The sequence below is a fragment of the Neofelis nebulosa genome, chromosome 4 (genome assembly GCF_028018385.1).
Source record: "Neofelis nebulosa isolate mNeoNeb1 chromosome 4, mNeoNeb1.pri, whole genome shotgun sequence".
NCBI lineage: Eukaryota > Metazoa > Chordata > Mammalia > Carnivora > Felidae > Neofelis > Neofelis nebulosa.
In genome coordinates, this window is record NC_080785.1 from 138,424,856 (window position 1) to 138,447,311 (window position 22,456).

Consider the following 22,456-nt stretch of genomic DNA (forward strand, 5'->3'; position numbering starts at 1 on the left):
GATACAGGGCTCTGAGCAGCTTGTCAGCCTCTCTCCCATGTCTCCTCTATCCCCAGGGATCGACCAAGGTCAGATGACCTACGATGGCCAACACTGGCATGCCACCGAGACCTGTTTCTGCTGTGCTCACTGCAAGAAATCCCTCCTGGGGCGGCCGTTCCTCCCAAAGCAGGGCCAGATATTCTGCTCACGGGCCTGCAGCGCCGGGGAGGACCCCAATGGCTCTGACTCATCCGATTCGGCCTTCCAGAACGCCAGGGCCAAGGAGTCCCGGCGCAGTGCCAAAATCGGCAAGAACAAGGGCAAGACGGAGGAGCCCATGCTGAACCAGCACAGCCAGCTGCAGGTGGGCTCCAACCGGCTGTCGGCCGACGTGGACCCCCTGTCGCTGCAGATGGAACTGCTCAGCCTGTCCAGCCAGACGCCCAGCCTCAGCCGGGACCCCATTTGGAGGAGCCGGGACGAGCCCTACCATTACGGGAACAAGATGGAGCAGAACCAGTCCCAGAGTCCTCTGCAGCTTCTCAGCCAGTGCAACCTCAGAACTTCCTACAGTCCGGGAGGGCAGGGGGCTGGGGCCCAGCCCGACATGTGGGGCAAGCACTTCAGCAACCCCAAGAGGAGCTCATCACTGGCCATGAAGGGGCACGGCGGCAGCTTCATGAAGGAATGCCGTGAGGACTATTACCCGGGAAGGCTGAGATCCCAGGAGAGCTACAGCGATATGTCCAGTCAGAGCTTTAGTGAAACCCGAGGCAGCATCCCAGTCCCCAAATACGAAGAGGAGGAGGAGGAAGAGGAAGGGGGCATATCTACTCAGCAGTGTCGGACCCGCCATCCAATCAGTTCCCTGAAATATACCGAGGACATGACGCCCACAGAGCAGACCCCTCCTGGCTCCATGGAATCCCTGGCCCTGTCCAATGCAACAGGTAGGTCCTCTTCACCTGGCAAACAGAGCAGAGGTAGTCTCTGGGTGACCTGATGCTGGTCTTCAGGACTTTCATGTTGTTCCTGCCACGTGCCCTCCTCCAACAGGTTGTCGAGGAAGGGGGACCCCAGTTTCAGATGGCTTCTGTCTTTGAACGCATTCCCTATAAGCAGATCCTGAGACAGGGGTGAAGATGCCTGTGGCATGTTCAGGGCGTGCTCCCAGGGAAGGGGAGGCACAGTGAGGGCCCAGGGCGGGAGGAGGGGCCAGGTGAAGACTCCAGCTCTGGGCTGGAATCTGACTTCAGCCTGATCCCACGGGGGCTCTGGAGGCTGAGTTGCATCATACGTTTGCTTCCCTCTTGCGACAAAGTGGCTGTCATCCCACGCCACCATGTCCTTCGGTCACTGGCTTTGGGCTGCTGGAGGACAGCCTGGGGATGAGGTTGTGGAGGATGTGGGCATGGGACACGGCAGGTGCTGTTGGCCAAAGACAACATTCGGAAGCAGAGGCAGCTGTGAGCTGGGGGTGGTACTCACAAAGCTGGGTAATGCTTGAGACACCAGAGCATCCACAACAGCTTCCAAGGCTTTTCTGAACCCCAGTATCTCATTAGGGAGCTCATTTTAATGTGCGGATAGAGGCAAAAGAAATATGGATAGACAGTAGAGGGCAGGCAGGCTGAAAAGGACAGAAGAGGGGGAGAGCGTGAGAGAGATAAATTCAAGGCCTGCTTTCTCCAGCCAAATTGTCTAGCTAGTTTTCGTGCATGTGAAGATTGATGGAGATGTTCTGTAAGATGGCACTACTCAAAGCGTAGTCTGAGGAAGGAAGCTAGCCACAGTCCGCCGTGAGAGAAGTACTGAAAATGACAACGTTTAGAAACTCTTAGAACAATTGGACATTGCCACAACATCCACATGCATGCTCAGTGGGCTTGTCTTATCGGTGCAGGTACAGACCAGTCGGTGTTGTGGAAGCCATGAGTGAGTTGTATGTCGCATGTGCTGTGTGTTAGTCTTGCTCAGAAGGACCACACGTCTGTCTGCAATGGACTGAAAATAAAAAACGGGTCCTTCACCATGGATAACTGAGAAGTCCTTTTCTGAGACGCACTGAGTGTGTCTGCCCCTCATGGGCAGAACACCCAAGGAGGGAGACACATGTCTGCCCCTTCCACCAGGGACCCCATCGTCAAATGGTTCTTGGTGGAGCTTGTGATAAACATGTGCACGTCAACCCTATCTGGCGATGACAGCCAGTGCTCAGCTCCAGCTGTGGTGGCCATGTGCAAAGATATTTATTTCTTCAACTAGCGGTTCTATAGCTCTTACCATGTGCCAGACTTTGTTCTGAGCACTTTATATTAGCTTACTTAATTCAACCCTCACAGCCTTCGGAGGTGGATATACTATTAAGATTATCATTTCAGGGGTGCCTGGGTGGCTCAGTCGGTTGGGCCACCGACTTCGGCTCAGGTCATGATCTCACCGTTCGTGAGTTTGAGCCCCGTGTCGGGCTCTGTGCTGACAGCTCGGAGCCTGGAGCCTGCTTCGGATTCTGTGTCTCCCTCTCCCTCTACCCCTCCCCTGCTCACGCTCTGTGTCTCTCTGTCTCTCAATGATAAATAAATGTTTAAAAAAAAATTTTTTTAAACAAAAAGATTATCATTTCAGAGTTGAAACTGAAGCACAGAGAAGTTGAACCGTTTGCCCAAAGTCACCCAGCTTTTAAAAAGTCAAGTGGGGGCTTGAACCTGTGCCTATGACCCGAGAGCAATGTTCCTAATCGTACCAAATTGCCAACCATTCCACTTTCTCCAGACAAGTTAAAAATGTGGATTTTTTAAATGTAGAACCTATTTAAACTCTGCGAGACAAGCAAAACATCTCTCTAACTCATAGGATGTCTGTGCAGTGTGTTTTTAAGCCCTTATCCCTCTCAAATGCTCTCACATTTGTGCTCTCATTTGTCCTAGAGGACAAATAGCAGCTATTTTGTTTCAGATGAAACAAAAATGAGGCCTTAGTGACTAAGCACCTTGCCCGATGTCATAGAAGTGAGCAGTTAGTGCAGAGTGATGACTGTCTGGCTTCCAGCCCAGTTTGTGCTATTCTCGAAAACTTCATATGCTATAATTATTTAAGAGGCCAGGAGATAAATATGCAATTCAGCCTCTGAAGCTAGACCACTTGCGTCGGAATCTACATTGGCTGCTTGTTTCAGACACGGAACCCAAGGCCTCCCCCCAGGCCCACTGGAGGCGGGACCCAGGAACCTGCTTTTCAACCAGCCGCCCCTCCCCCCACCCCGCCCCCGCTGAAGCTGAAGCTGATGCAACCAGTGTCTGAGAACAGTTGTTCTTGGGTTTGTCTCTTGTGACTTTATTGTCCTCATGCTGTGACTTAGGAGAAAGTCAGGAGATCTGGGTGTTGGGGATATTGGAAAGGCCACGTGATTGTGTTTGAAGAACATACTGCATCTGATCCTAGAGAAGAGACACGGAATTTATCCCCATGATTTTCTCTGGGCCCTTGGGCAGAGCCCCTCATGCCCCACTGCTTGTGAGATTTTGGTGAAGCATCCCTGAACCGTGTCTGATACAGCAGAAACAATTCCACCGATCAGCACTGTCCAATGGAGGCCATAGCCACATGAGACTGTTGAAATTTCAAGTAATGAAAATTAAATGAAACTGAAATTTCAGGCCATCGGCTGCACTAGCCACATGTTAAGTGTTCAACAACAGTTTAAGCAGCAGAATTTGAAATTGCATTTGATTTTGGGAGCCACACGGAGCTCACAGCCATTCTGTTGGACAGGACAGATGGCAGACGTGAGCTTGTAGGATGGGCACGCTTTTAAGCCCATGGTTTGTCTCTTTGGAAATTCTCACATGAGCCCCTGTGTTCAGACTGACAGCTGACGTTTTGGGGTTACAAGTTCACATCCAGCGTTCATCACGGGGGAGCTGTGTGAACAAATTGCTTACATTGTCTAAGGCTCCTTACCTCATCCAGGGAATTTGGTAAATAACAGTACTTCCTTCATTGTGTTTTTGGGTGAATTATGTGATCCTGCGTTTAAACTTGTTAATGTAGTCTGTGACATGTAAGACCTTCTGTAATGGCTACCAGATACTTTTTGTTACTATTTCATTCTTCTCCCATACATACTGGTGCACACTTTTGGCCTCTAAGAGTGTTTTGGTTACTGACATCTCCCAGCTCCCACCAGCTGTGCGGGTTTGCATTTTCAGCTTTGAGAACGTTCCTGTGGGATCCTCTTTTTTTAAACCAGCATGTGGAGAGCCTGAGAAGTAGGGAACTGAAGAAATGCATTTTGTGCCCCTGTGTTTCCACAGATCTGTCAGGCACAGCAGCGTGGAAGAAAGATTGCAGCTAATATTCGAAACACTGCTTCCTCCTTGGTCAGTGGGGCAAAGCTTAAATAGCCTTCCAGGTCCAGTGTTGCACACATGTTCACACACATTCACACACACACACCCCAAAGCCATGATATTTACTAGACTTGGAAAAGTCGGTCATTTTGTTGCCAACGCCCACTGTTGCGTTTAAATTTTGCTAGAAGATTCTCAAAAGAAGGCAGTGCTCAGAACCGTGTGTCTTTAAATCCTGGAACCCCAATCTGTGAGTAACAGGTATGTGTCATAGAAGGCTTTGTCAAAAAGCCTTGATCCTTAGGTGAAAGCTAGCTTTCAGGATGATGGATTTTTTTTTTTTTTCCTCCATGGTCAATAAATCATGTTATTGAAAAAGTCTGTAGTGTTTAATCTGGCACGAAGCATGATCTTTTCGTAGACAGCATTTTTCCTTTGAACCGATCTGGAAAAACAGCCGCAGTGGCTTGCCAGCCTTAAATCTTGCTTTGACACCTACTGATTTGTTTACAACCAGGAGCATACTGTCCCTTCTCCTTGGAAAACGCAGTCCATCCCTTACGCTCACACAGAGTGAGTCAGGCGAGCACGGTCGCCATTTATAATAGCGTTGTGTGGAACTGGAAGTAGGTTGTAGGTTGCAGAAACTCTCCAACTCTGCCGTTGCCTAAACGTCCCTCCCAAGCAGCTTACAGCCTTGGATGATCACAGTTTCGCAGATAGCAGTAGCAGCGTCACTGGCAACTGCCATTATTGGGTGTTGGTCCTGTACTAGGTACAGTTCTAAGGGCTTGTGTGAACTTCTAGTATCCCACTGTTGATATGCCCATTTCATAGATGACATAAGTGAGACACGGAGAGGCTATGTATAGCTCAGGACCACAGAGCTGGGAAGCGAAGGAGCACGATTCAAACTTGGGCATTGTAGCTGCAGGCCTGGGTCCTTAATCAGCATACCATGGCACATGTGGATGGTGGTGATAAGAGTGGCCGAGGACAACCATGAGACCACAGAGTGTGGTCTGACATGATGATGATCTCACATATAGCATCTCTTTAAATCCTCATAATAGCCCCATAAGTCTGACGCTTTACCCCATTTTACAGTTAAGTACTCTCAAGTGCACAGAAGTCGTGACCTCCCCGTGGTCACCACTGACAACGGAACCCGAACTTGGGTGTGATGGTCTGCAAAGCCCTTGCTCTTAACCTCTCTGTTACAGTCCTCACAGGTAGGGTCATGATTTGCACAGGTCACGGTCAGGATTTGCGCAGTGACCGTATCTGGAAAGATCAGGATTTCTCTTCCTGCCATAGCCAGGTTGTTGATGTCTGTCTGGCCCTGGCAGGGCAGGAGCCAAGCTGGCATCCAAGGCGACCTGCTTGGGTCAGAGGCACTTAAAGACCACGGAGACAAGTGCAGATTGTCCAGGGGTTGGCCCCTGGCAGGAGGCACCCACAGAATGGAGAGAGAGGCTGGAGTGCAAGTCAGGGCCACGGTTCAGGTCACGCCGGGGCCAGGTGCAGAGCAGAGTTCCCATGGGGACTGGTTGCCTCAGGCAGAGGCCCCACCCAAGGACAACTGGAGACGGTCAGCTGGTCCCCCGCCAAGGGCCCTGGTGTGTAGCAACCAACGTGGCTGGGAACGCGGCTCTGCCTTGAGGACCAGCCACATGCCACAGGAGTGGCTGGGTCAGGCAGAGCTGGGGCCTAAAGGAAGCAAATGCAGATGTGGATGGAGGAAAGAAAGGAAGGTCTGTGTGCATTCGTTCGTTCATTCATTCTGCCTGCCAGTGTGGTATGAGCGCCTACCCTGTGAGGTACAGCAGCGTGAATGAGGGCACAGACTGTAGACCAGTCTGCCAGGGGTGGAGATTGGACTTCGTGGTTTGATACCTATGTGACCTTGGGCAGCTGGCGTGTCTTTTCTGTGACTCAGTGTCCCCATCTTTGAAATGAAATGACAGCAGCACCTTAGAGGGTTGTTGTGGGAATTCTTGAGTTAATTCCTGTAACGAACTCAGGACGGTACCTGATATCCCCTAAGTGCTCAATGCCGTTAGCTGATAACATGATTAAGTCGGTGCCATGGCCTGTGCAAGGTGCTAGGGATGCACTGCTGAGGTAACGTAGACAAGGGGCTTACCTTCCTGCCCCTCTCAGTCCCGTGGCGTTTAATAGATAGTAAGCATCTAATTATACTATACGAAATTGTGGCAAATGTGCGCTGAGAGGGGTATAGGCGAATCAGGGAGGTCAGACAGGGTATCCTGAAAAAGTGATGCTTGAGGTTAAAGGGAAGGATTCCAGGCACCAAGAGCAGCATGTGCAAAGGCCCTATGGTAGGAATGTGTGGCAAGAATAAAGGTCTGCAAGAAGGTCCACAGTGTAAACAACAGTAGAGACTGAATGAAAGAAGAGGATGGGTGTGATGATGACCTAGGAGAGGAAATTGGCATTTTACAGTGCCCCTGGGGGAAAGGGTCCTGAGGGACAGAAGAAGATCGAATCGAAAACCTAGAAATGTATATAAGTTTGCCTACTCTGTGATTTTTGACCCAAAAATCACAGCATCAGCCGAAAGCACATGCGTCGTTGGCCTGGGTAAATAGAGACACAGCAGAAATAGTCCAAAAGGGCTTCCTGCTGTCCTTGATTGGTGTTGCACTGTTGTGGCACCTCCACACATCTGTTACCGACACAGCTTGACAAGGGACACTTCGTTGTGCAACACTGAGACCTATTGATGGCTAGGGGTCCTGGGGTGACTTTTCAGCATTGCAGGCAAACTGGAAGAGAATGAGACACGACAGTGTGGGGCTCTGAAGCAACAACTGGAACAGCTCCCTTTACCAAGAATGTCTGAAATGTTTTTTAATCCTTGTAATGCAAAACATTTCTATATTTAATTCTGGGCAGGAACATTTCTCCTTTTCTTCTGCATAGCTTGGATACGCATCCTCTACCCCAATTTCTTTATTTAAATTGTTGGGTAAAACCTCCCAACCAGCTGGCGCCCGAACTCGAGTGGCCACACCTCAGTCGTGCTCATAAATTGCACGGCCCAGATCCTTTGTTCGTTCCCTCCATTGAGAAGGACGGGTGGCTCAGCCTGGAATTACAGATTAGCAAACCGAGAGTCCTGCCCGTTGGCCTCAGGGCCAGCCTGGCAGCTCCTTGGGAAATGCATTGGAATTGTCTTTCTTCTCGGGAATTACAGAACTCTTGTTTCCAAGTGTCAGAATCCCACCTTGACTGGTGTAAACAAATAAGTTTCTTGTTGTTTTGTTTGTTTTTTTAAATCAAGTGACTACAAATATCGCAGAATTTTGGTTCTTGGAACAGCTGGATCCAGGTGCCTAAATGATGTCCTTCTCTTCCTCTCTTCGTTCTTGTTTTCTCCCCACCGTCTGGCTTCATTCTCAGGCGGGCTCTTCCCAGGGTGCTAGAGGGTCGGCAGCTCTAGGCTGACTAACATCCATTAGCACCAGTGGAAGGGGAATGGGAGCTCATCTGAGTCTCATTTGCCCAACATGGGTCACCTAACAATTCCTTTAACCGCTGTGGTGGGAGGAGCCAAGGAACGATGGCTCTGATTGGTCCGTTCGTTCAGAGTCACGCACCCATCCCGGGGGCCTGAGGCAGTGGGGTCAAGCCCATTCGTACTGCAGGGACTGAGAATAGAGATGGGCTTTTCAAAGAGAAATCAAGGTAGTAGCTTCAAAGGAAATGTGCTTCAAAAGCACACCTTCCCTGTGCTGTAAGGAAGTAAACAGCCCCGTGTCATAGGCATCCCATCCTTCTGGGACTGACCCCACGTCTGGTTCCTTCCTCCAGAAGGAACTTCTGTCCCTGTCATGTGAACTTGACGTCAGATGTCCGTCAGGCATATTAGCCATGGCTTTCTGGAGACAAAGGGGCACGTCCCTGTGGTGACTTTAAGGTAGGCGATTCGGGCCAGCAAGGAGATGTTTTCAAGGCGCCGACTGGACAGAGCCCAACCCTCTGCTCAGCGTTGAGAATGTGATTCAGGTTTCTGACTTGATCCCACAGGGTGAATTTCTCTGTGTTCCTTAGGGAAGCTGCCTCCTCTTGCTGGTACTTCATGGCTCTGTACCAGACTCACAGACCAGGGGCCAGATGAAAACCAGCAGAATGAACATCGTAGCAGAATCTGTTCATCTCACGTTTCTCTTTTGGGGTCAGTTTTGTGGTATGTGTGGAAGCAGAGGATATTCTCAGAGCCAGGTGAGCGAGACAGGGAGCGGTGGACAGACCAGTCAGGACGGAGCTCCCCCGGAATGACTGATGCATGCCTGCTCTAGGTCATAGTCTCTCTGATGTTTGCTGGTTTCAGAGAAATTTTTCCGGTGTCCTGGTTTCTAATAACCATTCAGGAGGCTTATTTATAACCTCCTTGGGCGTGAGCAGTCATCTATACCCAGAGTAAGTAACCGTGGTTGCTGACAGGAGAGGAAAGATTGCTGATTTTACTCATTTCATACTGAAAAGGCAACACTGGAAAATGGGTCCAGGGTGGAGGCAGGGGGCTGATGGGCTCTTCAGATGAGTTCAACATTTTCTAGAGTAGATTTTTAAAGAAGCTGTACATTTCTCTTGGAACTTTTGAATTTGAGAATCTCACAAAGGGAAATGATATAGCTCCCATCCCCACTTGAAAATGGCTTTGAAACTCAGGTTTTTATGGTTTATTTTTTAACACATGAGCAGCTAGGAAAATGTACAAGAGAAAAATTAAGATAAAAATAGGGAAAATACACCAGCTTTACCACTTGGCCAGCGCTAATATTTCGGTGAATTTTCGGGTTTTTTCCCTATATACTGGTGCATTAATTTTTCTGAATTGTAAACATATTGAATATTCTGAGTCCTGAATTCCTTCATTTGCATTCTGTCATTAGCTCATATTCATAGCATTTGTACATAGCATTTGTAACCATCACATTTAATGACTGCATTAATAGTCAAATGGATGTTACCACATCTCTGGAATTGGACATTTAGGTCATTCCCAAAGTGATTTGTATTTAAATCTTGATTTCCTTCGACTTACATCAACAAAATGTACTTTTTTTGACTCTCTCTTTCCTTATAAACATAATCAAACCTTCTAAATAGTTTGGCTCAGTTTCTAGCCAGATGCTTGACCTTCTCACTGGAGCATCTCCTTCCCAGAGTGTTCTGGTAGGACTAGGGGGCCCATCAGTGATTATGTGCCAGCCATCCCTGGCCTAGCCACCCCTCCTCTGCCCATATGTGAAGTGCCTCCCAGAGCACTGGAAAGGAGTGTGATTAAAACCCCATTCTTGGGGCGCCTGGGTGGCTAAGTCAGTTGAGCGTCTGACTCCTGGTTTTGGCTCAGGTTGTGGTCTCGGGGTCATGGGATCAACTCCCGCATAGGACTCTGCACTGAATGTGAAGCCTGCATGGAATTCTCTCTCTCCCTCTCCCATCTGCCCCTCTCCCCACCCCACCCCCATCTCTCTGTCTCTCTCTCTGTCTCTCTCTCTCAAAGACAAATAAAACCCACTTCCTAGTACAAGCCACCTGGGGCAGTTTTGGGGAATCTGTTTGTCCATGTAAACAGTCACCATCCCTTCCATCAGAGTAACTGGAGGACCACCTACATTATATTCATCTGGGATGCTTGTCAACAGTACACATTCCTGGGCCCATCCCAGACCCATAAACAGAATCTCTCAGGGCCCAGACCTGAGAATCAACATTTCTAACAAATGCCCCCACACAACTCTTAGGCCTGCTAAGTTTAAGGAGCCCTGAGCTAGAGAAACCCAGACTCCTCCCCTCGTGCCTGAGTGATCAGTCCTCTTGCCAACTTGTCTGTGGTTGGAACTTTTTTCTCTCTCATCATGTTCCTTTGCATCTTCTCTTAGCCGTGAGTCTAGCCTCCTGCTCAGACAAAAGAAAAATTAGATTATTCTGCTTTTGAAGAGCCCTGACGATGTCCCTGACAGCAAATAACAAATAGCATCTTAGTAAGTTCAGGGCACATTATCCAAAACACGGATGGTTTGTTTCTTAATTACACTGTATGGACTAAACATGAAAGAGAGTACCATGTGCCAGAGGCATTTGGTGATCTTGGCATTGTCATTGAATGCCGCAGAAAAAGTGGACCATAAAACCTTGTACTCTCCAAATGAGGCCTGTTTCAGCTGTAAATTAACATGAAAATGAAAAGGCCATGAGACCAAAGCTGCCTATGAATTTGAGGTGGGTTGCTTGGTGGTTAAACCGAGTATAATTTTCATGAGCATCACCTTGAACACCCAGGTAGCTGTCTGCGTGTGTGTTTTTCCTCCCTCCTGCCCTTCCCAAATCAGAACCAGACCACGACATGTGTCTGGGAGGCAGCCGTCACCGATCGGGCTGAGTAAACAGGCGGGGCACCGTCTAGAAGATAAAGTCTGTGCCTTCCAACACAAAATTACCAAGACAAAGCCTGGCGTTTTCTTTGGTCCAAAAACTTTGAACAGCTTAAAAATGTCATGCCAAATTCCCCATCCACTTAGCTAAAACGGGCATACTTCCCCCATTCTTTTCCTCGGTTCCAGACAAGAGCCTTTCTCAACTCTTGGCCGCCCAAGGGTTTGGTGTCCCAGTTTGCAGATTACCCAGCTCCTGTCTTCTTTTTTCTCTTTTATTCTTCCCGTGTAGAAGGAGTGGGGGCAAAAACCTGTTCGTTTTGCTCTTTGCAGAAAGCAGTAGAAAATGTCCTTTGGTGTACTTCTGTTCTCTGGGCCTTTCGTTGGAACAGATCCTTGACTGTCACCTGTGCAGAGTCTAAGGGATTCTTGCTTCTTGGAGTCAGTCATCCTGCCCAGACCCATCTACCCCCCCTGAGGGTGTTATCAGTCCAAGGCCACCTGTGAGGACTCTGATTCTGACGGCACGCTCTCCGTGAGAGTGTTCCTGGCAGTGATTCTGTGCTGCCTAGCAGTGAGCAGTCCAGACCTTGCCAGGGTGTTTCATCCTGGCAGGAGCAGACTATCTGATGGCTGCCTTTTAAGTCAGAGGTGCTGATTTTCAAAGGCAGAAAAGTCCAGTTCAGGCTTCGGTTGTGTCTTTTCCTTGGGAGCAGGTTGAGCTGAGAGCTGGGAGAGGATAGAAGAAGAGTACAGCCTAGAATAACTCATTTTTTAAATTTCCCCCTTTATATCTGGATACTGGGTCCTAGGTCAGAAGACCAGGGGAGGGGCACCTGGGTGGCTCAGTTAAGCGCCCGACTCTTGATTCCTGCTTATGTCATGATGTCATGGTTTTTAGGATCGAACCCCATGTAGGGCTCTGCACCGACAGTGCAGACCTTGTTTGGGATTCTCTCCCTCCCATCCCAACTCCTGCATCCATGTGTGCACTCTCTCTCTCTCTCTCTCTCACTCTCTTTCTCTCAAAATAAATAAATAAACATTAAAAAAAAAAAAAAAAAGACCAAGGGAGAAATTCCCTTTACCTGGGATGCCCATCTGTACACAAATGCCCTCCCAGTGTGACTGGGGTGGCCCAGGTCAGTGGCTCTCAGTAGGGGTGAGTGGGGAGGGGTGGGGATTGTGTCACCTAGGGGGAACATTTGGCAATGTTGGGAGACATTTTTGATGGTCCCAACTGGGGGTGCAGGGTGCTAGGGCCTTCCATTGGGTAGCGGTCAAGGATGCTGCCAACCATACCTCAGTGCACAGAAGAGCACCTTCCCTCGCAGCCAAGAACCATCTGGTCCCATGAGTCAGTAGGGCCAAAGCTGAGAAAGCCTGGTCTAGACACAGGCTGTTGCCCTGGAAGTGATCACTTCCCAAGGAAGGTGCTCAGAACCACGTCTGAGGGGAGCCTGCTGTCATGTCAAGGAGCCGCCCCGGTCAGGCGTTTCAGAAACCCCGTCCGCAGCAGAAAGAGCCTTTCTGCTTTCTCTCTGGACCCCAGCTGCAGCACACATTGAGGTTTTCACACCTATCTGGTTGGAATCCCACTGCGGTTCCACCTGCGTGATCTGTCTGGTGGCTTAAACCTCGCACCCCCTCAGCGTCCTGGAGCATATCGATGTCTGCCACCTGGAGCTGACATTGTGAATCGTGAAGTCATCTGCAGGAAGCACTTAATTGTGTGCCAGGCACGTGACAACCTCAATATTTGAGAGTTGTTATTGTTACTCCTTCTATCAGGTGCCCCAGAGTGCCAGCCTCTTGCCACCTTCCTTTTAACTCTGTCGCAGCCGGTTGCTCACTTAGCAAGAGAGGGAAGATGGAATGGAACTCAGAAATCGTTCACATACGGGGTTGGAAGGAGAGGGCAGGAAGGGAAGGATGGGCATATGGCACTTGGCGGGTCCATAGGTGTTAGTGATCCAGACCCACGCCGGCGCCCACAACTGGAGAGCTCTGACGCTTGGATCTTGGGTAATGATTGCAGCCAGAAAGATGAACCCTCTCTCCCTGGATCTCAATCTCCAGCCTTATCCGGGCCTAAAGAGGCTGCCACAATCTGTGGCCTAATTATGCCCCTGTAACACCTATGAGTGCTAATGGAACCCGCCCTCCCCGTGTGACAGAGGGGACTGCCAGCTCCCAGTCCTCAGCCTCCCCCCCCCCCCCCCCCCGCTGATTTCACACACACCCCCTCCCCCAGCATCAATTAACTTCTCAGAGAAGAAACAGACCCTGCTTTGGGCCCTGAGCTAGGAAGCCATGAGGGGAGACAACAATGGAAGTTTCCAGCTGAGATCGTTATCAGCCCCAGGAACAGGCCCAGCCAGGCCCTCATCTGCAGATGTGTTTCAAGCCCAGGCCCCTGTGCAGGGAGAGGGATTCCAGCCTGGCCCCGAGGTTCCCCTAGCATTCTCCTTCAACAACCCAAATCTCCCTTGAGATCCTTGAGTGAACCCAAATCATCCTTGAGTGAACCGTGACCCGTCAGTGGCTGGGCTTTCTGTCACCTGAGCACTGTCCTTTGTGGCTTCCTTTCTGCTTGGGATTAGGGCTGCCCGAGAAGCAGATGGCTTCCTCTGTCACTTTCTGGCTTCTGAATCTGTTTATGGTGAGGGCCTTTGTCGTTGGGGCACATGGGTGACACAACTTTATCTTGCACTGTTAGATGGAGCATGTGAGATCAGAGGACGTTTTTCACTCCAGCTTTCCTCTGAGCCCCAAGACTAAGGCAAAAACAAAACAAAACACTCTTCGTTGGTTCTCAGAAGTGCCATTTTCTGCCCACCCCCCTCAGCCCCCGCTGTCTTCCACCAGCTGAACCCAGAGTCCTCCTGGGAGCACTGAGATGTAAATATTCACTCTCCATCCAGCCCCTAATACCTTGTGCCACAGTTGTATGCACAGGATAAGATGCCACATCCTCCTTCATGGCATTCCCTCCAAATTCATCTGTAATACTCTGGGTTGCTAGCCTTGCCCTTTGAAAGGGGACCCTGCTTGTGTGGTTCCACCCACCACCCAGAATCCCAACAACCCTGTTTTATCCGTTTCCTATACCAGAGTTTGATACAAGATTGTTTTTGGAAACAGAATAGGGAAGAGAAAGGCATTTTTGTCTGTTTTACTTGTATTTAAATCCCAGTTAGCAGATTGTGTAATAATGGTTTCAGGAGTAGAATTTAGTGATCCGTCACTTAGGTAGAACACCCAGTGCTCATCCCAGTGAGCGCCCTCCTTATTTTTTAAGAAAAATCTTGATTCTCAGTTGTTTTATATTCGCTTACTCAACAAATAGTTATTGAGCACCTGCCATGTTTCAGTTATACATTGGTGAATAAATCAGACCCAGCCCCTATGAGGGTCAGGGCCCTGGGTAGAAATACGTGACACAAAGAGTAATTAAAGCCAAATGAAGGAGGGCCAATGAGTAGGAGCGAAGGCCGTACCTGTGGCCTGGCAGAAGGAGCCAGGGCAGCATCTTGACCTCTCTCACAGTCCGCCCTCTGACCCCCTTCCACGAGTCAAGCCCCACTAGAAGCCAGAGGATAAGAGAGCCAGCCATTGGTGCAGCTTTCAGGGGGAGAACAGGATAGAGATGGCTTATCATCTAGCAGGTGATATACAAACATGCACATAAAGACAGATTGCGATAAGTGCCATGAAGGAAATAAGCAAGGTCAAGAATAGAGGTCAGGAAGCTCTCTGAAGTGATGTTCAAGCAAAGAATTGAATTGGATAAGAAGGACTTGGCGTTACACAGGAAGAAAAGGGGAGGGGAAAGAGGCCATTGGCCTTCGGAACAGCATATGCAAAGGCCCTGAGGCAAGAATTTGTGCAGTTCCAGCAACTGAAAGCAGGCCACCATAGTTGTCAAGGGGGAGAGAGCTATATTTAGAGCTCTGAAGCACTCACATTTTATTGCTGGCTCCAGTTCAAGCCCCTGGAATCCCTCTGAGAACCCTGTCCTCCTCCCCTTGCTCAGTGGGGTGTCTTAGAGTCGAAAAAGTCAGGTGACTTTGCAGAGTGAGCTGAGAAAGCAAATGCAGGTGTACCAAGAAGCATCAAAAGAAGGTCAAAAATATCCTGTGTTGGGGAGATTAGGGGGAGAACATGCCCCTTTAAAAAGTTTCGTTAAAAAGGTGTGTGTGAACACTTTCTATTGATCTTTCTATTGCTCTTACTTTTTCTTTCAGTGCTGATTTCTGGCTCAGCCGTATCCTGGGTTTCACATGTGCAGTACGTTTGACTTTTACCCCAGGTAACCTGGCTTAGCCAAGCAATTAATACAGAAATCTGATTAATGCAAAAGCCTTTCCTTAAGTAAACAGTAATCCTTGAAAACATATGCTATGCGGAAGTATGATTCCCAAACCCCTTCTTTTTTTATCTCACAAATTAGCTAGTATTAGCCCTGGCAAATAGACTCCAGGCCTCTTGGGATACGTTTGTTGGTCCTTAAGAAGAAAGATTGAGGGGCACCTGGCTGGCTCAGTCAGTTGAGCGTCCGACTTCGGCTCAGGTCATGATCTCGCAGTTCCTGAGTTCAAGCCCCGCATCGGGCTCGGTGCTGATGGCTCAGAGCCTGGAGCCTGCTTTACATTCTGTGTCCCTCTCTCTACACCCCATGCCTGCTTGTGCTCTGTCTCTCTGTGTCTTTCAAAAAAAGCAATGAATAACCATTAAAAAATTTAAAAAACAAAAAGAAAGAAAGACTGTGCAGCTGTCATTCTTCCTGGGTAGATATTGCTGAAATTACAGAAGGCTTTCACTTAACCTTCAAAGCTCTAGACCCTCCCCACCTTTCCTCAGAAGACCTTTCCTAAGGCCAACATCCAGAAGTTCAGCAGGAGGATTTTGTATTGTTGGGGGGAAAGCTACCATGTAACATCGCTCTTGCTTATAGAATCTCATCACTGTGATAAGACAGGAGATGAGACCTTCGCTAATTCACAGTTAGGTCAGATTCATTGAATGGTGACCAAGGCTCATCCTTGCAAATGTTTGAGGCCCTTGGCTGCTGTTAACATGGAAAAAGGAGCCAATATCTCATGGGATTTCCCACCTCAAACTCAGAGGTGAGTTTAAAGTGAATATTTAGGGGCACCTGGGTGGCTCAGTCGGTTAAGCGTCCGACTTCGGCTCAGGTTGTGATCTCGCAGTCCGTGAGTTCGAGCCCCGCATCGGGCTCTGTGCTGACAGCTCAGAGCCTGGAGCCTGTTTCAGATTCTGTGTCTCCCTCTCTCTGACCCTCCCCCGTTCATGCTCTGTCTCAAAAATAAATAAACATTAAAAAAATTTTTTTAAAAATACAGTGAGTATTTAAATACTTATTCTAAAGAAAATGGCTACCAGGTCTTCTCAGGCTCTTTGAAGGGAAAATGTGATCAGACACCTATTGGCTAGATGTAAGGTAGATGCTAAAATACTCATACAACAGTTGTCAGTGTTGGTCACACGTGGAACCTTCTGAGGAGTGTAAAGAATACACCTGCCTGGGCCCCATCCCTGAGAGTCCTGTTTAACTGGTCTGGCACTTGGTGTGGGCAAAGGAATATTTTAATGCTCCCCAGTAGTTCTATCAAGCAGACAAGATTGAGAAGCAAGGTATTAAGGGAAACACATAATCTTCATCAGGTGCATTTGCTTCTGGCTTGTGGGTGGAGGTGCGGGGTGGTTCCACTTTTATTGCCCTAGATTGGCCCTTTCTCTCCGTGTGAAATAGCATATCTTAAAGGAGAGAGTGCTCTTTTATGAACATACAACGATGCTCTCTAGCAACATCTTTGCTCTACCAAATCCTACCCATAGGGCCTAGAAATTGCCATTAAGGTGACAGTCTCGGTGCCTGAGTGGCTCAGTTGGTTAAGCTTCTGGCTTTCTGAGTTTGGCTCGGGTCATGATCTCACAGTTCATAAGTTTGAACCCCGCATCGAGCTTTGCACTGATATTGCAGAGCCTGCTTGGGATTCTCTCTCTCTCCCCCTCTCTCCCTGCCCCTCCCTCATTCATGCATGCACATGCTCACTCTCTCAAAATAAATAAACGTTTAAAAAAAAAAAAAGATTATAGTCCCAAGCGTCAGATAGGGCCCCTGTTCAACTCTCAGCCCTGTGACCTTGAGCAAATGACCTGAACTTCTTGAGCCTGAATTTTCTCACATATATCAACCTTATAGAATTAAATGAGAAAATGCTTAATACAATGCACAGATCACAGTAAACACTAAGAAATGTTTGTTGTTTCCACATCAACAGAGACGTGCAATATTCTCAGGACCCATATATTTTGATGCTGTTGTAGCTAAGGACCAAAATGGAAACGCCAAGCGGGCAACAATAAACAATAACAATTACAGCTATTCTCCCCTTCTTGGAGACCAGAGAAGTAAGAGCCAAAGAGTTTAGGGTCGCATAGCCAGGGTCACGTAGCCAGTCTCTATGGCTCCATATTTCCCTCTATTCGCCAGTATTCCATATTTCCTTCCATCAATTAAAAGCTCTTGAAGAAGGAGGGAGCTCTTGGTGACATTGCCCCCTCATTATGGCTGAGAAAAGGGAGTTTACACACAGCTTAGGTCTTCCTCAGTTAGGAAGGGTTCTCCAGAGAGACATCAGCATGGGAAGCCAAAATGGACAGGGTCCACCGACTGCCACAGGCCCCTCGAATACTCGTCTTCCACACCCTTGTATCATTTGCTTCCCTTCCTCACAGCCATCCAGCCCATACGGGGCCCACAGCAGCCAACCTGGGCTCAGCCAACACGGTCTCACTGGCTGCCATTGCAAGATGAGGGCACCCAGCTGGGGCAGGAGAGCCCCACCTCCTCCTGCTTGCTTTCCCTTGTTCTAATAGAAACTAGATCGTCTGCAACTCTGCCTCACACAGCACTGATTCAGATCAGTGTTTCCCAAGTTTTGGTGGTGGTGGTGGTGTTTAAATAAGCCATGCCCTCTTTTTAATAAACTAAACATAAGAAACTCACACTCCCACCCTGCCAGAGAGTTTCTGACTCTTTGCATTCCCACCCTCTTGTTCAGAGACCATCCCCTGTCCGTCCCGAAGGCGACAAAGATCTACGGTCATAAACAGAGCTGGCCGCACAGCCGTGGGACTCTGTTAACTAGTGCAGACTTTCCTTAATCTTGCTAATAACGCCTCAAAACATACGTATCCCATCATCTCCATTTCACACGTAAGGAATCCAGGGCTTGGAGATACTGAATGACGTGTTCAGGATCCCAACACAGCCTATAGTGTGAGCCAGGGTCCCAGCGCTTGGGTCCTATGCTTCCAGCCATAACCCCGTGCTTCTCCGTGAGGGTGCTCTTACGCCCTCCATGGGACGTTCAGTAGTGTCTGCGAACATGCTGATTTGTCATGACAGAGTGTGGGATGTTACTGCGTCTAGTGGGTAGAGGCTGGGGAGGCTGCGAAACCATCCTCAAGGGCACAGCCCCACCCCACCACAGAGAACTGTCTGCCACTAATGTTGGTGAGGTTGTGAATGCCTGCCCTACACCCCCCTGGTTTTAGTTGTACTCGGGAAAGGGTAGTCAACACCATAGTAGACTTGAATGTGCCTTTTAAAGTGCCCAAACCCCTCCTGCACTCTACACCTCTCCCCTGCTCAGGGAAGCATAGCCACACCACTCCCCCACCCTGATGAGCCCTGGCTTGACTTCGCCAAAGTCCCCACACCCCCTCAGCAACAGGAGCTGAATCTGTCTCCAGAAGTGTTTTTCTGCCCATAGAGAAGTTCCATGTATGTGCTGTACCAGGCGCAGGGACTCCGTTTTTCCGGGCGTGGAGAAAGCAGGGGGCACCTCTTGTCCCACCGATCGACCGTGGGCACCGTCAGACTAGGCCAGCCCTTCCCGCTTCCTTTCTCCTCTTCCTCTCCTCTGTGAGGCTAGAAGCGCTTTCCCTCGGGGCAGCCCGAGATGCCGTGATCTGCAATGAAAAGGAACAGCTTTTTTAGTCCTATAAACTGAGGCAGTCGTCTGGAGCCGTGGCCTCAGCTGTTCAATTAATCCGCTCCCACTCCGCCCCTAATCCCTCCGTGAGGGCCCCTGTTGAATCAGCGTCGGCTGACCACTTCCCAAGTCCGTTTGATTGGGAGACCCCGAATCCCACAACGGGACTGAGAGAGAAAGCAGGTCAGGACTCCACATCTGCCTTAGTTGGCGGTCCTCGGCATCACGGCGTGCTGCGACTCACCAGGCACCCCTCACCAGTGGCGCCCTAGGGCACATGGGCATCGCTGCCAAGGCCTCAGGAGGGGCATTGCCTGCTCTGAGCTGGGCGGGTGGGACCCCACTTTCTGGCCCGGGAGGCAGAAGAGCTCTGAATTCAGTCAGGCTCACTAGGATTTGGATGTTCCCTGTGTGATCTGGGAGGGACCCCCCCCCCCCTCCCGCCCACAACCCTCCTGAGCCTCAGATTCCTTTGTGTAAAAACAGCAAGAGGAACCAAACCTGCCCGGAGGGGGTTCATGAAAATCAAATGAAGTCGGGTACCGAAAATTGTTGATCGGCACGCCTTGTCCGCGAGAAAGGTTCAAAAGGGTGCCTCCTGTGAAATGCCAGTGAGGAAAAACTTAAAAAGACAGGACGTGGCTGTGGAGGAAGGGGGAGCGGGTTGGGACAGGGGGCTAATAGTGTAATAATGCTAGTAATGGCATCAGTTACTGAGAACTTGCTGTGGGACGGGGCGATGTCTAGAACATCGTGCGCATTAGCTCGTTTGGTAAGAGTGAGGTCTGTCCTTATTCCCTGATCCAGCCCCCCACAAAATGTTTCCCTCCCCTTTTCCTGGCCACGTCATCTTCTATAGCATTTAGCACTGTTTGCCACTTAATACTTACTTTGTGTATTGTCTCCCTCACCCCCTGGGAGGAACACTGCTTGAGGGCAGAGGCTTGGAGCTGGTTTGCTCTTGCTGCTGTTGCCCCAGCAGCTGGGGCATTGTCTGACACGTCGCACGTATTTGGTAAACCTCACACATGGTCGGGTTCATGAAATATTTGGTACATGAGTGAGCCTCCATTTTACAGATGGGAGAACAGAGGCTGGGAGAAGTTAAGGGATTTGCCCAGGATCACATGGCCAATGAGAGAGGCAGCCCGAGTCCAGAGCCTTTAGCCACCAGGGCCAAGTTCCTTGTGCAGTGCTGTTTGGCCAGCAGTGATGACCACTGGTAAATGTGCTGTGGCTCATACTTAAAACCAGCTCTGAGAGGCACCTGGGTGGCTCAGTCGGTTAAGCCTCTGACTTAGGCTCAGGTCATGATCTCGTGATTCGTGGGTTCGATCCCCGTGTCGGGCTCTGTGCTGACAGCTCAGAGCCTGGAGCCTGCCTCAGATCCTGTGTCTCCCTCTCTCTCTGCCCCTCCCCTGCTCACGCTCTGTCTCTCTCTGTCTTTCAAAAATCAATAAATGTTTTAAAAAAAATTTTTTTTAAACCAGTTCTGGAGACGGCAGGTCCTTTGGGCTCAGAGCTTTGGGTAGAGGTGGGGGTGGAGCTGGGATGGTGTGAGATCTGGAACCACCAGCCCTGATTTCTTGCGCCTCTCTGTGAACCCCAGATATTTTCCATGTCAAACGGCTCCGAATAACTTAGCACAAGATTTGAGGTGGGATTTGTTATCTTTGCTCTGCCTCACAGCACTCTGAAAAGAGTAGATTTTGTGATTCACATCCTTGTCCTGTGCTCTGTTTCAGCCCCAGGAAAAGTATTTTGCCTCTAGCTTTCCTGAGAGGTAGGCCAGGGTGAAAAGGCATGGGTTCCCAACTTTTTTGCATGCAATTTTATTGTCGCCTCTAAATTACGCACAAAAGTAGGCTTTTAAATATTATAGAACTACAGAAATAGATACAAGTGACCCTTGAAGAACTCGGGGTTGGGGGTACCAAACCCCTGTACAGTCAAAAGTCTACATATAATATTTGAGTCCTCCAAAACTTAACTACTAGTAACCTCTGTCGACTGGAAGCCTTCCCAATGAATACATTTTTTATACTGACTGTATTGTGTACTGTGTTCGTACAATAAAGTAAGCTAGAGAAAAGAAAATGTGAAGACATTCATACGGAAGAGAAAATACATTTACAGCACTGAACTGTATCCAAAAAAAAAATGTATAGCTTTTCAAACAATGTTATTCAAGGGTCAAGGTACTATATCAATTGCACTTGTCCCATAATTTGCATCTCCCTCCCCCCCACCATTAGGTGACTCTTCCTTCAGCATTTGTCTCTGGGCACACACTGACAGATATATAATTACGAACAAAAAAGCTCTCGTACCATTTTGCAATTTGTTTTTTTAGTTAACAGTATACCTTGTTCTTTCCCTGTTGATGTGTACAGGTCTTCCTTACCTATATGAAGCTACATATTGTCTCATTATATGATTGTACCATCATTTTTTTTTAACATATCCCCTGTTTCTGGATGCTTGAATTTTTTCCAGTTTTTCATGGTTACATTAGTGAACATTGTTTTACATATATCTGTGTGCTTGTTCATGTTTTTCCATAGCATAAATCCCTAGAAATGGGACTTGTACATCAAGGGATATGCACACTGCAAGTTTCTGTAGATACTGCCTTTTTCTAGGTAATACAGATTTGTACTTTCATCGAAAGTCTAGCTCCTCTGAGCTGGGCACTTGATAGAACCAAATCCTGCTTGAAGACGGGGACTACAGAACATACCCAGTGTGGTCACCCATGTGCTCTGATATTTGGGGGTTTTATGTGCTCATAGAGCAGAGAACAGCTCCGATGGCCCAAGAGTTGGAGCCAGACCAAGTAAAATCCCTCCCTTTCTGCATTCTCCAGCAGCCTGATGGGTTTCTCGGGAGCTAGCCATCTGAACAGTTTCCAGGGGAGCTGTGTTGCCATCCACCCTGGCTGGGTTGGCACAGGGACCACACAGTGACAGGGGCCGGGGAATTAAGTCATCAGTCTCCACCAGCCAAGATCTGGTGGGAAAGGTAACTCAAACTGTCCTGGAGATCCTGCGACTGAAAGCAGCTCACAGCTTGGCAGGTCACAGAATATCCTCACACCTTGTTTGGCGCTAGAGAGGCAGTTATATAACAGGCAGCTTCGTAGATCCCGAATTCCGAGGTTGCCGGCAAGTGAGGAGGGGGCTCTCACCTGTTTATTTATTCACACTCATTTGACTTCAAAGCAGCGGGTTTTTTCATTTGAAATAGGCTTCAAAATCAACTGACGAACTTGTTGAAAATGCCAATTCCTGAGCTCCACTGCTATAAATTCTGATGCATTGGATCTGGGACAGGAACCAGGAGACTGCATTTTCAAACCTGCTGCCCACGTGATTCTGAAACAGGTGGTACCAGGACCACATTTTATTTTATTTTATTTTATTATTTATTTTTCTTTCCACTATTTTTTTGAATTTTTTTTAAATTTATATTCCAGTTAGTTAGCATATAGTGCAACAGTGATTTCAGGAGTAGATTCCTTAGTGCCCCTTACCCATTTAGCCCATCCCCCCTCCCGCAACCCCTCCAGCAACCCCCTGTTTGTTCTCCATATTTAAGAGGCTGTTCTGTTTTATCCCCCTCCCTGTTTTTATATTATTTTTCCTTCCCTTCCCTTATGTTCATCTGTTCTGTGTCTTAAAGTCCTTATATG

The 22,456-nt window shown here is 48.7% G+C and overlaps 1 protein-coding gene across 4 annotated transcripts in view; it reads left to right on the forward strand.

Annotated features, from left to right (window-relative positions):
- PRICKLE2 (prickle planar cell polarity protein 2) overlaps positions 1 to 22,456 on the forward strand; it is a 322,338-nt gene that overhangs the window by 278,796 nt on the left and 21,086 nt on the right. For all 4 annotated transcript variants that reach the window (XM_058726282.1, XM_058726284.1, XM_058726286.1 and 1 more), the window contains one exon: positions 57 to 932. In XM_058726282.1, coding sequence (XP_058582265.1) covers positions 57 to 932 — 876 coding nt within the window. The remainder of the gene's footprint in view (positions 1 to 56; positions 933 to 22,456) is intronic.